General features: G+C 31.9%; 3 protein-coding genes and 1 long non-coding RNA gene across 8 annotated transcripts in view; all 4 read right to left on the reverse strand.

Annotated features, from left to right (window-relative positions):
- Nucleotides 1-1,406: 1,406 nt before the first annotated feature.
- Nucleotides 1,407-2,607, reverse strand: LOC132749768 (caveolin-1-like). Its single transcript, XM_060739666.1, has 2 exons — nt 2,458-2,607; nt 1,407-2,071 (listed from the first exon to the last, which is right to left on the reverse strand). Exons 1-2 carry the CDS (start codon nt 2,509-2,511, stop codon nt 1,748-1,750), a joined length of 378 nt encoding a protein of 125 aa, XP_060595649.1. The 5' UTR covers nt 2,512-2,607; the 3' UTR covers nt 1,407-1,747.
- Nucleotides 2,608-5,020: 2,413 nt separating this feature from the next.
- Nucleotides 5,021-7,157, reverse strand: LOC132749777 (caveolin-1-like). The gene is made up of 2 exons (XM_060739677.1): nt 6,977-7,157; nt 5,021-5,754 (listed from the first exon to the last, which is right to left on the reverse strand). The coding sequence occupies exons 1-2, from the start codon at nt 7,028-7,030 to the stop codon at nt 5,431-5,433; spliced, it is 378 nt and encodes a 125-aa protein (XP_060595660.1). The 5' UTR covers nt 7,031-7,157; the 3' UTR covers nt 5,021-5,430.
- A 2,555-nt stretch (nt 7,158-9,712) lies between these two features.
- Nucleotides 9,713-12,980, reverse strand: LOC132749933 (uncharacterized). The gene is made up of 2 exons (XR_009628479.1): nt 10,732-12,980; nt 9,713-10,699 (listed from the first exon to the last, which is right to left on the reverse strand). It is a non-coding gene; the product is annotated as an uncharacterized LOC132749933 (long non-coding RNA).
- Nucleotides 12,981-14,499: 1,519 nt separating this feature from the next.
- Nucleotides 14,500-16,378, reverse strand: part of LOC132749939 (voltage-dependent calcium channel subunit alpha-2/delta-2-like) — a 70,403-nt gene continuing 68,524 nt past the window's right edge. For all 5 annotated transcript variants that reach the window (XM_060739907.1, XM_060739900.1, XM_060739892.1 and 2 more), the window contains one exon: nt 14,500-16,055. In XM_060739907.1, the coding sequence (XP_060595890.1) occupies nt 15,957-16,055 (99 nt within the window). In that variant the 3' untranslated portion in view covers nt 14,500-15,956. The remainder of the gene's footprint in view (nt 16,056-16,378) is intronic.

A 16,378-nucleotide genomic window follows, 5' to 3' on the forward strand; every position in this document is an offset into this window, starting at 1 on the left:
TGTCAGCCCAGGTGTGAATATGAATTGTCATAAAGGAAGCAAAGCTTAACAAAATGGTATTTTACTTCCATAACAAATACAATACATACTTTACTTCACTAATTGCCAGAAAACAAAAAAGTTGAAAAACTCAATACTTAACTAATTGCTTAAAAGGGCATATATTGCTAATGAGTACTTTTATGGAAAGTTACTGAGGAATACAAATAATAGCATTTTCTGACCAAATGGACCTATAATTGTAAAACAAAGGCTACTGTTTTTTCCAATGATCACTTACCTATACACACTTTAAAAATTGAACTTAATAGCTCTTTGAAGTTATACTTTTCCTGATATTTATAAGAATGCTTTAGTTTTACAATCCTTATCAACGCTTCTTAAGCACTCGATGTCAACTGTTTTTTCTTAAGAACTCAAAATGACCTTCAATGTTGTTATATTTGTCTGGGTCATTGGGATCATTAGTTCCAGCATATTAAGTGTTTCAAGATTGAATATCGCTTAAGCCGGTGCAGGGGGGGCGTGAGGGATATTACACTTTTACATGATCTCTCATGATAAAATTCAAATAAACCGAGTTTGCAATGTTGACGTAAACGTGTTGTCTGGATGGCTGATGAAGGATCACCCCTTTTCCAGTTTTTTGTTTGTGTTCGCAGTTTAATTAACCCTTTCCCCCATGAGCATATTGTGGAAAATTGCCGTTTTCACTGAAAAGCCTCCTGTTACAAGTTCAAACTGCTATGAAACTATGAAAAATGCTTCAATACTAATCAAACTTGGCACAAATGTTGACTGGACCATTGCCTTTGTAACGACATGCTCAGTCTTAAATTTCATGTTACCATGGCAACGAGGGGGCATCTCAAAATTGCCCAAAATCACTATTTTGCCTCGATTTTTTCCATCAAAATTTATTTCAAAGTGCTGCAACTTCTCAAGGGATTGAGATAGAGTCAAAGGCTTTTCAGCGTTGGTTACACGTTACATTATGATCGACCTGGGGTCATTTTTAGCCTCTCACAAGTCCAAAATTTTCTTGGCGATGAGGGGGACTCCGCTCCCCTTCAAACCCCCCCCCCTAACAGAAGGGGGCACATCCCCCTTCTGGCAACCCCCTGATGTATCTTTTGGATGGGGGCGGCGCCGAAAAAGTGCTCAATTTTTTTAGCAACATTTTTCAAACGAAAACATGTGTTTGGGGCCCGAATAGGACATTTTTTCACTCTTTGGGGTCAAAAAAAGGGGGGGGGGGTCGAAAGTGCGTTGTTTCGCGTATATATGGGGTAAAGGGTTAATCTTTTAGGAAACATAATTTTAGAGCTGCCTTACAGGAAGTGTATCAGTAAGAATTTAGATATGGAGGCTAATAAAAAAAACTTTATCTTTTTATACTGGATTTAATAATTGTATTAACAATTGTGTAAACATTTAAAAAATAGATTTTATGGTAATAGTTATGATATATCAATATGACCGGAAAATTCCCTTGTTACACGTCATTTGTGTACACTTTTAATATATCCACTCAATGTAACATGTTTTAATTGTTGTTTTTTTTATTCTCAATGAGCTCTGATGGATGCACAAATCAAATCACAAATGGCTGCATTTGTATGAATTCACTTTTTTTTATTCTTCGGTTCGCTAATTATTATGGAATACAACTGGTTTACTATTGACGTCGATGATATTGTGATGACGTCCTAATGCTACATCACCAGTAATTATTTGAAATTGATATTTATTTCTTGAAGTGAATAAATAGAGCACCGCACGCTTCACAACATGGCTCCAAGCAACAGCTCATGCAGGTCTTGGTAACCTTGGTGAACACAGCACAGTTGATCTCGCAAATTCTCAAGATTGGTGTGATGTACCAGACGTGGTAAAAAGCAATGGAGGCAAATTCGCAACCCCACTCGGCGGCAATACAGACTCCGTAGAAGAGGGTCAAAAGTTTGTAGCAAAGTCCAAGCCAGCAGTTAAAACATGTGTAAGAAAGCTTCCAGACGCAGTCGATACTACGGGCTCCTTCGGGTTCAGCCAAGACATCTTCAAATTGAACCTGGAATTTTTAATAGCCGTTATGTTAAAATACATAGATATGAATCGCCTTCCTGTCATAATTTCTCAATCTAAAAGTTACGAGTAATAACTAAGTCAACTGTGTTGTTATGTGTAAGGGAAAGTCATTCGAGTCCAATATATGACCAGACTATTTAACAAAGGTTCAAAAATGTTATTCTATTGATAATTGCCTTTTTTGATATTTTCTTCCTTTTGAAATCTTAGTCTATAAATAAAATTGTAAAGTTTTATGTTAGAAAGATTAAAAACTAATTCCGATTTCAAATAGATAAATGAATAAATAAAAATTAAAATTAATAAATAAATCGGGCTTACGTCAAAAAAAAAAGTAGCATAGAATAACAGAATACAAAAAAATGATACCTTTAAATGTTCGTTAAGACCATTGGGATCTCTGTTGACAAGATCTACTTCCATGGTGGTTGCCTTGTTGTCTTGAAACGAGAAGCGAAATAAACAAAGTCCAGGGTAATACTGTGGCCAGCAACGAAACTGAACTTCTTTTTAAGGCGATTACTCGGGTTGTTTATGACATTCACCAATGTTTATACCAAGATATACAGTGTCTTCAAAATGTTTAGCAAAAGCTTTTTATGTTTAATACAACTTAATTCTTATTTTCACTGCGCCAATTGTTAACAACAAAAGATAAACCGATTTTTGCTTTGTATTGATATTAAAGAAATACAAATTCATTTTAGTACTTATTGTATTACTTCTCGTTAGTTAGATAGAAGAAATTCAAATTTTTGATCATCATTCCAATTGTGAAACTCATGATTAATTTTAACAAACTACTTCTTATGGTTTGATATGTAGAACATTCTAGTAAGACATGTTTTTTTTTCCCCATTTCATCTGCATTTTTGCAAAAAGGACATAGTATAGCATTAACAGGCATATTATCATATTGCCCCGTCGTTGCTAAACGTATAGGCGCAGCACCGCATCTGAATTTAGCCAGAGCGGATCTGTGTTTAGCAGGAATATAATTTGTAGAGACATACATTTCTGTTTCATAATCTTGTTTGAAACCTCTATATGATCTAAGTTTATTACGACCATTTCTACTTGGACCAGTCACGTTATTAATACTTTTATTCCAACTAATTATATAATAGTGTTCATAGTTTTATCTTCTACAGTGTTACAAAACATTTTAGATGACATATTTCTGCAATTTATTAACATTCACTAAGATCTAAACCAGACATGTGAGTGTTATACATGAATTGCCAGTTTTTAAATCTAGAATTACTCTTATTACTACATGCCATAAAAATATTCGAGTTCGGCCGATTTGTGTCCATGGTGCAGAATTTATGCCACTGTTTGGAATCAGACCGCCATTGCTTTACATGCGAGGACCCCATGCAGTTTCACCTTACAAAGCTGCTGTGGGAGTGAATTTTCCAACTCCAAAGAAGAACATAATTAGCATTTATAAAGGTGTAAGATTTTATACCCTAATGTGATGCAGCATATGAAATCACAGGCAACACAGTGCTATCATATAATTTACTGAAAACATTATAAGGCATACCATCCATTTATTTTTTTTGCTTTAGCAATTAGCAGTCCTAATGTTCTGCTTGCACTTTGAGCAACAAATTTAGCATTCAAATCAAAGTAAAAAAATCATTTAACAATAAACCAAGTTATGTACAGAGACAACCACCTTTGGAAAGTGGTCTCCGCATTTAAAGTTCTGTTAACCGATGGTGGACGAAAATGCACAATATTACTTTTTCTGGGTTAACAATCATTGTATTTGGGAGAACACCAATCTACTAAAACATTTAACATATATTGAAAGCCTGCTTCTTTTACAGCAATGAGCACAATATCGTCACCATATAATAAAATACAAACTAATTCATTATCATTAATTCACCTTTACCGGTGTTTCTCATTTTTAGAACTAAATCATTGATGAAAATGTTAAAAAGAATAGGTGATAATAATCAGCCTTGACGAAGACCAGAGTTTGTTTGGAACCAGCCTGTATACAGACCATTTACTCGTTCCCTGGTTGACATGGATTTATTCATAGACATGTATGTACAAAATACAATCAATATCAATCATTATTTGAGCCGTGTCACGACAAAACCAACATAATGGGTTTGCGACCAGCATGGATCCAGACCAGCCTGCGTATCCGCGCAGTCTGATCAGGATCCATGCTGTTCGCTTACAAACACAAGTAGAGAAACTGAAAACGAATAGCATGGATCCTGATCAGACTGCGTGGATGCGCAGGCTGGTCTGGATCCATGCTGGTCGCAAACCCATTATGTTGGTTTTATCGTGACACGGCTCATTTGTAGCATGGTAGACCTTCTATTATTTACCAATTCACTTTAACTAGTAACTGATAAATCTTGCCAAAGATTCTGGTTGCAGTGACTGGACATTATATGTTTAATCATGCAATATAATATCAATATATATTTAAAAATCGATTTTTATCATAATTATTTTTGATATTTTGCATGAATTAAGAAGATGAAAGGCACATTATGCTTCAGAAATACATACATGTGTATTGGTTAATTAACATGTGTTTAAGTTATGTTTAAATAATGCTTACAGGGCATGTTAAATGTTTAATAACCTGTAAAATTAGCGCTGAAAATGCAGTTAAATGTATGTGTTGTAAAGGTAGCAAAATGTAAAGAAATTAGTATTTCTATCTCCATACACTAAATACTTATTCAATACAGATATACCAAAATAAACAAAAGATAGTTACTTATCTTGCAAAATAAGTTGCTTTTTTGGAAGCTGTAACAAAATTTTTAAAACATAAAAATACAGTAAAATTTCTGAGGCATAATGGGTCTTTAAACATATGAATAGTTTAGGTCAAATATAAATGCGACTAGAACCTGTGATTCTTACTAATAAAATGACAACGAAAATGTTTTTAAGGTTTTTTTCATCAATTTTAATATTTTTATATGAAAAATATTCACATATATAACAAGTTAATAACATGAAATTACATGCATCAATAAATATATAAATGAATATCGAGAAAAAATATCACAGTCGCTTGTAACGGGGTTTAGTTATGAAATTACTTAGACAAAACGTCATTGTCGACGCATGCGCACTAAACAGCTGCTTGCGTCTTCAGTTTATCTAAGAAATATCTTTTATATTTTCTTGTAAAATTAAGTCCATTATATATTTTACTAAAAGTTTATCCATTAATTACATCATCGCTCTCTTTTCTTTTTCGTCCTTTTTTAAGTTTATCAGTTCGAAATATTATTTTAACACAAAAAGAAAAGTTTGCGAAAACAATGAAGTTTATTTAATTTTAGCTGTCTATTTCTTGAAATGGACAAAGAGAGCACCGCAAGCTTCGCAACATGGCTCCATGCAACAACCCATGCAGGTCTTGGTAACCTTGGTGAACACAGCACAGTTGATCTCGCACATTCTCAAGATTGGTGTGATGTACCAGACGTGGTAGAAAGCAATCGAAGCGAATTCGCAACCCCACTCGGCGGCAATACAGATTCCGTAGCAGAGGGTCAGAAGTTTGTAGCAAAGTCCGAGCCAAAGATTGAAGCAGGTGTAAGACAGCTTCCAGACGCAGTCGATACTACGGGCTCCCTCGGGTTCCGCCAAGACATCTTCGAATTGGACCTGAAGTAAAAAATCGGAAAAACCATAAATACCATAAGTTATCTTTTTTTAAATAAAAATGTTTGCTTTCGCAGAAAATTGCTATTAAAAAGTATATTGTATTGTTAACCGCTTACTAAAAACCATGACAACTATCATGGTCATTGTCAAATAAGAAACTGCTTAAAAATCGAAAAAGGACTGAAAAAGAAAAAAAAACTCTTGCGCGGTCTTCTTTTTTCCAACTGAGATTTTAAAATGTTTTAAGACTTATCAGATACTGGTCGGGGACCATCAACCCGACGCTTTCTGAACATTTTCCGTACAGATTTCATAATTTTTAACCTAGAGCCCAGCGCAAATTTGACACAGTTCAGCTAGGTTCTTCTAACTAACAAACTATTTTGTTAAGACACTTATATCTGAGGCTTGACAAGGAGGGTTTCAAAATTACCTAAATTGTCTATACTACAGTACCATGTGTCCGGATAGATATGTACATGACGTGATTTAATTCAGATAAAAGATTGGGGGATTTGAATTTTGATTTTTAAAATGATATACAATATTTCAGCAACAAATGCTGAAGTTTTGGATATTCTATTGTTTACTCTGCAAATGATTATAGCTGGTATATGAGGATCCCCAAATGCCAACGTCAACATTCTTGAAACAGACATTAAAATATTACCATTTACGGAGGGTGAAATAAATTTATTTGCTTAATTTTAGAAGAAACATGCATTTGCTGTTCAGAAAAAAAAAGTGACTGACTACCACCGAACGATTTTTTTTACTAAATTAAGCATTTTCGGGGCCGTCTGGGTTTGGTGGTTGTCCGGTTTTGGTGGTCCCCAACCAGTACGATCATGGAAAAACATATACAGGTATATATGTGTGTACATGTAGCAGTTTTAAAGAAGTTACAGGGACACTGTAAAGCTCACATTGTAACATTCCACCTGTACTTGGTGACAGAGTTGGTTCCCATTGAACCAACCAACTCCTCGTGAACTAAGTAACTGTATACTAGTATCATCCACATATGATTCTCCTTAACTAACTGTATATCATCCACATATGACAGAAAGTCCCGTAGTAGCGATAAAAAAAGCCAGTGACTGTAGTCAATGACCTTTACAAGTCAACAACGAACGTCATTGGGCCAGAAATATCACTGTTTTACAAATACATATATCAAAATTTAATAAAAAATAACAATTTTCTATAATAATATATTTACCTTCAAATGGGTGTTAAGCCCGTTGGGATCTCTGTTGACAAGATCTACATCCATGGCTGGGAACAAGTGTTTGCTTCGAGGAGAAGGAAATAACTAATGGTCCACCGTTAAAGCGACTGGTACAATGAAAGTGGCAAGGCAAGCCGAATAATTTTTATACACCACTCTTGGCAACTTTATTTAATAAACATTGCTGTGGCGACATATAGTATTAATTATTGTTATATTTCATTTAGAAAAAGGCCAAGACTAAATATCGTGTTGGGTTTATGTACATAACGTATCTTTTCGCTATTCTTTTAAAACTTTATGAAAAGGGGTCGACGGGTTCCAATTCCATGTTTTGTGAAAAGAATAATATAAAGCACATATTGATATAAAAACGTTTGAAATGGGATGTTGATTAAAAAGACAATAATGGACTGCACCGATGAAATACAAAAAAATATCTTCATTAAATACAGTACAAAAAGACACCATTTAGCAATTGAAACGGTGTTTCAATTTACATATTTTTTTTGCTGAAATTCAGTAAAACTTGAGATAATTTGATAATTATGAAAGAGATTTCACACTATAAACATATGAGTCAATATGTAAAATTGACAACCCTGGAACTGTTGGTTTAAGCCCTACTAAGAAGACGACTATGGTTAACCTCATATGAGACCAGTCAGTACTAGTTAGTCCTATGAAGCTGATTCGAGATAATTTTCAAGATCTAAATGGAATGATAATGATACATTACACAAATATTCTCCTCCATTGCCTATATTAAAAGAGTCGATGTGGGCCTCTTAGGGGTAAAATATTGACCGCCTGATAGGGCACTCTACATGCACTATGTTTTTATCGGACCGCTAAATTTTGTGGTATATTACTGCGAGGAAGATTTTACTTGCACATATAAAAGGAAGATTTTAGAAAAAAAAATAAATTAACAAAAAACAAGCGCTATATACAATCTGACTGCCAAAAATTTCAATACAATTTAATACAAATATTTTTTTTCCTTTTTTAAAAACAAAACAAAACAATATGGTTTCTTTTCTTGTACCTTTACGATTTTGTTCTTGTAAATTGTGGTATATTATATGAAAAAATACACATTACTTCAGACCACATAACATTATATTATCCTCAGAGTAAGTTCCAAACATTTAACTTTGCAGGCTGACGGATCGATCACTAAAATGCTACGAGGTCCTCATTGTTGTGTACTGTTTCTGGGCTCTTTAGCTTTTTGCATTGCAAAGAAATGTTGTTTTTTTTTGTTGGTTTTTTTGTTGTTGTTTTTTTAATAGACAAAACGTTGAAAGCTAAAGAAAAGCGTTTTCCAATACGGAAATAAGAACCCAATAATAAATTGTGTTCAAGTATTTGTAACGGTTTATGACGGATTTAGAAGATTAAGGAATTGTTTTTCATATGGGAGCTATTGTTGCTAACATCTTATGAAAATACATGGCCACGACAATTCATTTACTATAATCCGATTATAAGATTATTTGACTTAATTTTCGTCTTAATTTTCAAAAGCAATCAATTTTGACCTGATATAGTAATTCATAGACATGTCGGTTGTAGGTTTATTTGTACGTTATTCCCGAACACACTTGTTCAAATGGTGTTCTATACCCGTATAATTGATAAAGATAAACAAAAATATTAAAATCTATACATAAATTGTATAATATATATTCATCTAAACCTGGGTGACTGATGGGTGACGTATGAGTATTTCAGTCTGAAGATACGATATGGTATAGTCTTTGTTATGCTTTAAAAAAGTTTTTCAGGCTAGTTCCAAATAACACTGCATCATTTACGTAGTATATCTTGCGCCTAAAGCACGCTGCAATAATTGGCAATTCTGGCTGTACTGTATACTGGTGGCATATATAACTTATTATGTCCACGAGTAAGAAAACTAAAATATTACAATTACTTTCACAAGGATGAAAGCTACAAACATTTCAGCTAATTTAATATCGATCTCAACTCGACACAGCTGTCGCTATGCTTTAATTCAATTTAGGTAACTTGCCACTGGTATTTAAGTTTGCTATTTCTATTTTTAAATTGCCTTTTTTTATATTGATGGTTATGATAAAGTATTGTTGAAATCAATCCAGCAGTAGCAAAGAAATAGAAATATTGCTCTATAATATAATGCATACTACATAACTAATCAAGGGCCATAACTTTATGTTGAAGGGTCGGACCAGAACAAGCCGACGATATGCGCATGTCGTATTGGTATTGATGGTTCCCATAGAGTTTCATTGAATTCCAGCCAGTTGTTGCAGAGAACTAGATCTGAAACAAAATTCGGACGGACCGATGGACAACACCAATTCAATATCCTCCTCCCGGTTCCGTTAGTGGGGGATAACTAAAAAATAACAATCATAACAATCAGCATTACTGGAAAATGATTTATTCAAAAAGGATAAAACAGGCTTATAAATCTTAACAAATACTATTTTATTTATACAGTCTCTACTATAAATATTTTAACTTTAAACACATAAAACCCATTAATTTAACAGAAAACATTTTAATAAAAAAAACTCTAAAATCATTTACAACACGTCAATTTTTCTTTTTCATCAATTGACATAAAAGTAGGAAAATCGTATTTAGAAAACCTTAAATATTGAAAAAAATCATTTATAATATATATAATAATATAATTAACTTTTCCTGCATTTTGATTATACAAAAATAATTTAAAAAAAAAACCTTGCTTATATACTTGAAATCAACTCTTTAATTCATAAAATCTACTGTATATCAAATTCTACAACTTTTAAACATTTCGTAAATAAAAAAATCGTGTTTCGGATTACTAAACAAAGCAATGGGTCCGGATTATCTAAATTTTATACAACATATGATCATCTTGTTTGCATTTGATACAAACACAAAAAAATCCATTTATTGTAACATCTCCTGCATGTGAAAAAAATGCAGAAATATTCTTCAAGAAAATTCACTTAAACATGCATGTATAATATTAACACTATACATGTATATATAACGATTTAAATGATATTCTAGGGAAGTAACAACAAACTACTATTGCACTGCAAAAAAAAAACATGATGAAATAATCTACATTTATATATAAATACATATATTTAATTTCTAAAACATAAAAATCAATAATGAAATGATATTGTATAATGAGAACTTTGAAAACGGGAAAATTGATAATAAGAAAAATGGGATGGGTGAAGATAATGAAAATGTGAAAATGATAATTTAGGAAAAACTGGGGAAAGTGATAAAAAATGTGAAAAATGACAATAATGAAAAGGCAGGGGGAAATGATAAAAAAACGGGAAAAGTGATTATAATGAAAAAGGGGGAAATGATAATTATGATATAATGAAAAAATTTGTAGACCTACATGTAAAAATGAAAAAAAAACTGAGATGATGAATAGGTGTAAAATGGGGGAGGGGGTAAAATGATATGGATATGAGGAAATATTAATAAATAACACTGCTGGAAAAATATGAACAACCATTTAGTGAAAACATTGAGACATTAAACAGTCAAACATGCAGAGGTAAATGTTTTAATTTTTATAATTTTTTCCAATTTTTTTTTCAAATCCTTACTGTAAGCAAATATCAATGAGATTTCATTTTCATGTTTAGCAATATGAAACCTGTATTAAAATTCATCATTAATGTTAATACTTTACAGACAAACCTGTCATAAAAGCCAACAAAATACAGACAAACCTGTCATAAAATACGATTCTTTTTTATAATTGTGAATCTCAACTGAAAAATTTCAAGACAAAATTCATGTGCTTCTTCAGACAAAATGATTATGAATTTTTCAGGATTTTATGTGACTCCATGGATGGCCTATAAAAACATGGTATACTGTATTTGTATTATATAAAAAAGATCTCAATCAATATACCATTAATATTGCACTTTACTTGAAAAAAACTTTTCTTGTGCAAATAGCAAGTAATTTTTCAACAAAAAGAATGAAAATAATAAACAGTATAATAACATTCCCATTTTGATAAACACAACTTACTGACTAGTCAAACCATGTATGTTATACAGTTGTATCTAGGTCACTTAAATCCTGGATTTTATGGATTTCTTGCATGTATAAATTCAAGAAGGTAACAATATATATTTCTTTCCAACCTTAAATCTTAGCATTTGATATAAATATAACAAACTATATTTACAATTTGTTTTCAAAATACATATTTCATATAGATTGCATTCATTGTAAACAAACAAATTTAAGTCAACTAAATTATTAATAGCATCACAGAGAAAGTTAATTCAGGTATTTCGAATGAGAAAAAAAAGCACACCACTTTCTAGGCCTTGTTTGCATATTCATCAAATAAATACATTTGAGCCGCTTACAGACCCTATAACAAGAAGAGAAACTGATACCTAACAGCATGGATCCTGATCAGACTGTGTGGAATCCCAGGCTGGTCTGGATCCATGCTGGTCGCAAACCCATTATGTTGGTTTTGTCATGGCACGGCTCAAATATCTTTTGCAACATTTCAATTTTCTGCAACATACAATATAGTAACAAAAGAGTTGTCCTTAATTTCTTTTTAAAAGAATTGTATCAAATTTCAATGAAAGTCAAAAAAATCTATGACATATAAAAAAGGGTCATAGAGAAATCACACCTACAAACACTGACATGGATGAAAAAACAAACCCAAAACAAAAACAACAAATTTCTGGCACTGCAACATTATGCTTATCACACATAAGCTATTCATAAATAATTTATCCTCATCTTTTGGCAACTTTTTTGAAATTAGGCTCAATATTCATCTTTGGTTTCTATTTATAACACTTTACACCACATAACAGAATTTATTCGATACCTTATGTTACATAATGTATCATCCAAGATATCATAAACAATAAAAACAATACATTTGTTATAGGACTATCATTATCTGGAACATCTACATGCTATTAACTCTAGTCGATTTTTCTAGGATACAATCTCGCGTGGCGCCAGGCAAGTAGCGCCAAGTGGGAGTAGTCTTAATAAATCCACAAAACCCAAATACGAAATATCAAGACACTCCTAAAATAATTCTGTTATCATAAACCTTGTCAATTTAAAACTATATATTCAACCATAACATAATTGGCAAAGTTATTGGTATAGCGCGAGCATCTCATTGAGCATTACAAAATCATTTTTGTTGTGTCTTATTTGTGCATGTGCTACAAGTATTAAATGCAGAAAAATATTTACAGGTATATAATAAATAAAATTACACACTGACCTCACGAAACAATATAAACTATACTTTGTGATATTTTCCCCAAAAAAAGAATCAACATAACATTCCAAAGTCTGTACATGTGCATTGACTTGAACATACATACCAGGGTGAAAAGGCGATGAAATTAACATATCACTTCATCCTCAACCTATCGCATGGTATGGAAACAGTTATGTTCCTAAATTGACAATGTTCAACAAGGCAATATGACATCCGATGCACTCTACGGTTAAATTATGTGAATATTGGTATGTGAATGTTGGTCTGTTATTAGGTTAGTATGTGGAAGTTTGCATGTCAATGTTGGTATGTGTATGTTGGTATATGAAAGTTTGCATGTGAAAGCTGGTCTGTCTAAGTATGCATGTTGTAGTTGGTTGTGAAAAATTTGTATGTTGAGATTGGTATGTAAAAAATTTGTATGTTGAAATTAGTATGTGAAAAATCTGTATGTTTAGATTGCTTTATTAAAGTTTGTATGTTGAGGTTGGTATGTGAAATTTTGCATTCTGAGGTTGGTATGTTATTTTTTTTGTGAATGTTAGTATAATGAAGGTTGAAAATGGAGGTTGGTATGATAAAGTTAATACGTGAAGGTTGGTAAGGTAGTAGTATGGTATGTGAAATTTTGCATGTGTATGTTGGTATGTGAAAGTTTGCATTCTGTGGTTAACCATCAATGTTTTATTACATCTAAACAGTTTTTGTTACAATATGAAAAGCTATGTGTACATTTCGTTACACATCTTATTTTTTTTAAATATATATATACGAGGGATGATCAAAAATTAACCGGACTTTGTAAATGATTCTTAACCTGTTAAATGAATTTACATAACAATACACGGAAAATAAATCGGAATCTATCCCCTAAATGATACAAAAAATACCAACAAGAAATATTAACAAAGAAAAAAGTTATGCTGTTATTGGCATGCACATGTAAAGCAATGCGGCGCACGGTATAACTTTAAAATTGACGTTAACGACGTCACAAGCGTATTGTCCTTAATGGAGCAGATTTTTACTCATTCACGGAGTAGGCCAATATGTGGTACAGTCATGCTATTGATGCGGCGGTTCCCCTGCCTATATATATTTCTGTACAAGTGGGTATCATATTGTAGTGTTGTAGAATGAATGGTGATAAAGAGCTCCTGTAATGACGCAAACTCCGTTATTTCCATATGTAACTTGATTGTTGAAAAAATCGCACATGCAATTAACTATATTATGTATTACAAATAATGTAAAATAATGTTGCTGAATGATAATGTATCATACATACGAAAAAAATAACAGAATAATACAACTATGATCAAAATTGTCATTATTTTAAAATGAATAAAACGCATAGCCAATTTGAACAGTGGCTGTTAAATTGTTGACACAATTTCTCCATAAGACTACTGCGTAAAATAAGAAAATAATTGATACAATTGTAAACCAAGAATACAATACATGTAATTAATGCGTTAACTATTATCATTTTAATATCCTCAGAGTTGACTGCACCGTCCCGTAGTTACTGTCGAACATCGTTGACAATGTCCGCAGTCAATCGACTGTCATTTTTCAACGTCTTGGCGATTGACGTCACCAACGTCCTTGAAAATGTCTTATTTCTGTCTCTCCCTTACTTGTTTCTATTTCTCTATTATCCTTTCTTAATCTTTTAAGCTAATCAAAAAAAATGCTGTGGCTTTCTGGAACTTGTCCCTTGATAGCCATAATCTTTTTCTACGTTTTAAACAGTTTCTCGTCTTACATTTGACAAATCTTTCCTATTGATCGATTTTCGAGACATTCCGACGACATAATTTTAACGCGAGTATTTCATTAACATGTGACGTTTGAATTGTGATTGTAAATATAAATATGGTTTAAATGAAGCCATATTTACTGACAACGTCAAAGATATGGTACATGACGTTTTGACGTATTTTGAAATCTAAATTTGCCATATTGTAAAATACACGCAGCATAAAGCGTCTCACGTCAAGGCGAATTTACGCACTGCGCCGGGTGTGCGTTACCATGGTTTTTGAATTCGCTGTTACGGACAAGCTATTTGCGTTATCAGGTTAGATATAGTATCAGTTTACAGGTATTGTTTTCCGATTAAGTGTGATATATAACAATAAGTGATAGGATGAAAATTCTTCAATTGCCAGTCACAGTCCGGTTTATTTTTGATCATCCCTCGTATATTTATATATTTTAACATATATTTAGCAAAAACCCAACAAAACTGATACCATCAAATCAACACTTCATTAATTTAGGGAAAAATTTATCTACAAAGATTTTTCAAAATTAAATCAGGACTGTTATATGTTTCAAAATAATGAGCATAAAGGACTATGCAGCCTGTTTTATAAACACTATATACACAAGGCAGGGCGTTTGAGGGAGCACCACATATCCAGAGGGGGGAAAAGAAAACAGTTAATATATGTGTAATATACTCTATAATAAATATTCAACTTATACAAACATCTATCGCAATATTTCACAACTATTTTAACACAATCTGTTGTAGATTTTTAAAGCTTTAACACAAAATGGTGACTAATAATAAACATATGACATCATATGAAAACATATTTCAACAAACATGAACGAGCCCAATGTTGCATATATACCCAACAAAATAATCTTTACTTTACCTGGCTGAGAATGTAAAATGGCCACGCCTAATTTTAAATATCAAACCCTATAATATTACTACACATCATATAATGTATTTCACGGGAATCCACTCAATTTTTTGTCATGAAGGGACTGGAAATATATTATCATATTTGTGTACCATTTGATGTATGTCTAGACCAATAACTTTTGTGCAAATTTTCAGATCATTCCCTCTCCCAGTATTTCCAGAATCATTTTTTTTTTTTTTTTTTGTGAAATTTTACCCAAAAATGAAAATGTTGCCTCACTTTTCACTCAAATCAGGCTAAAGTTCACACAAAAATTTTTTTTTTTAAATTTAATTCTGAGCATATTTCTTTATTATTCTTGCAAATAATTCCAATTTAAGTGTCTCACTTAATCTATGTAAGAATTTATGTTAGAATTTTAAATTTTATGTTTTTTTAGGTTTTTTGACCTCAGTGGAGCTCCTTTAAGCAGCATGTGAGCAATATGCACATATTATGGTAAAACTACATAACTAGGTAGGCTTATCTGGGCTCCCATCATTTAACCCATTTTTGTTAAATGTTTTTCTGATTTCTTAAATGACAACAATTTTTATAAGTTTTCCTCTTAAAACATAATGTATATAAAATTTAAGTTTGGCTGAAGTATTTTTTTTTTGCTTTGTTTATACACTATAACACACTATAAACACAAATCACCAATATTGCATTTTTGGCACTTTCTTACTTTTGTGTTTTTCTTATTCAAAATATAACATTAATTCATTGTAGATATAAAACAGAACTCAAAAACAAAACAGACCTATCATATATTCTACTCCAACAAAAGATTTTTTCTCAAACAATGAAGTTCTTATATAAAAGAAAATCTGTTGACCTTTACCACTCAAGGTCACTGTTCAAGGTCAAAGGCTGTAATCAAGGTCAGGTGGAAAATCGTTGCTTCTGAATGAAAAATATAACTAAGAACAGGAATGTGTGGCTATTCTTAAGTCTTATTTCACCATCACCGGTTGTTAAGTAGAATGATTGCCATTGAAACAAGGAAAATTATCACCATGGAAACAGGATGAGCTAAAGATGCTGAACATTTATCTGTATTCTCCTGTAAATTATGAAAAAAAGAAAAGAAACTAAAAATTAGTACTGATAAATTGAAAGCAATTAAGTTACATATACTCACATACAGTTCATGAAAAATTCAATAATTATTTATTTTTAATTTTTTTTATTTTTTTACTTTATTTCCTGATTTCACATAAATGTATAAACATTATAACAAATTTTGAAATTCATAAAGACATACAATACAGCATTTTATGAATTTGTATAAACAAACAGTAAAATTTACTAAGAAAAAATGAAAAGAAATAAAATTTGTCATTGAACTAATAATAGTTAAGAACTGAAAAATATAGCATGACAATA

Source organism: Ruditapes philippinarum, unplaced genomic scaffold (assembly GCF_026571515.1).
Source record: "Ruditapes philippinarum isolate M1 unplaced genomic scaffold, ASM2657151v2 ctg531_1_1_1_1, whole genome shotgun sequence".
NCBI classification, from domain to species: Eukaryota; Metazoa; Mollusca; class Bivalvia; order Venerida; family Veneridae; genus Ruditapes; species Ruditapes philippinarum.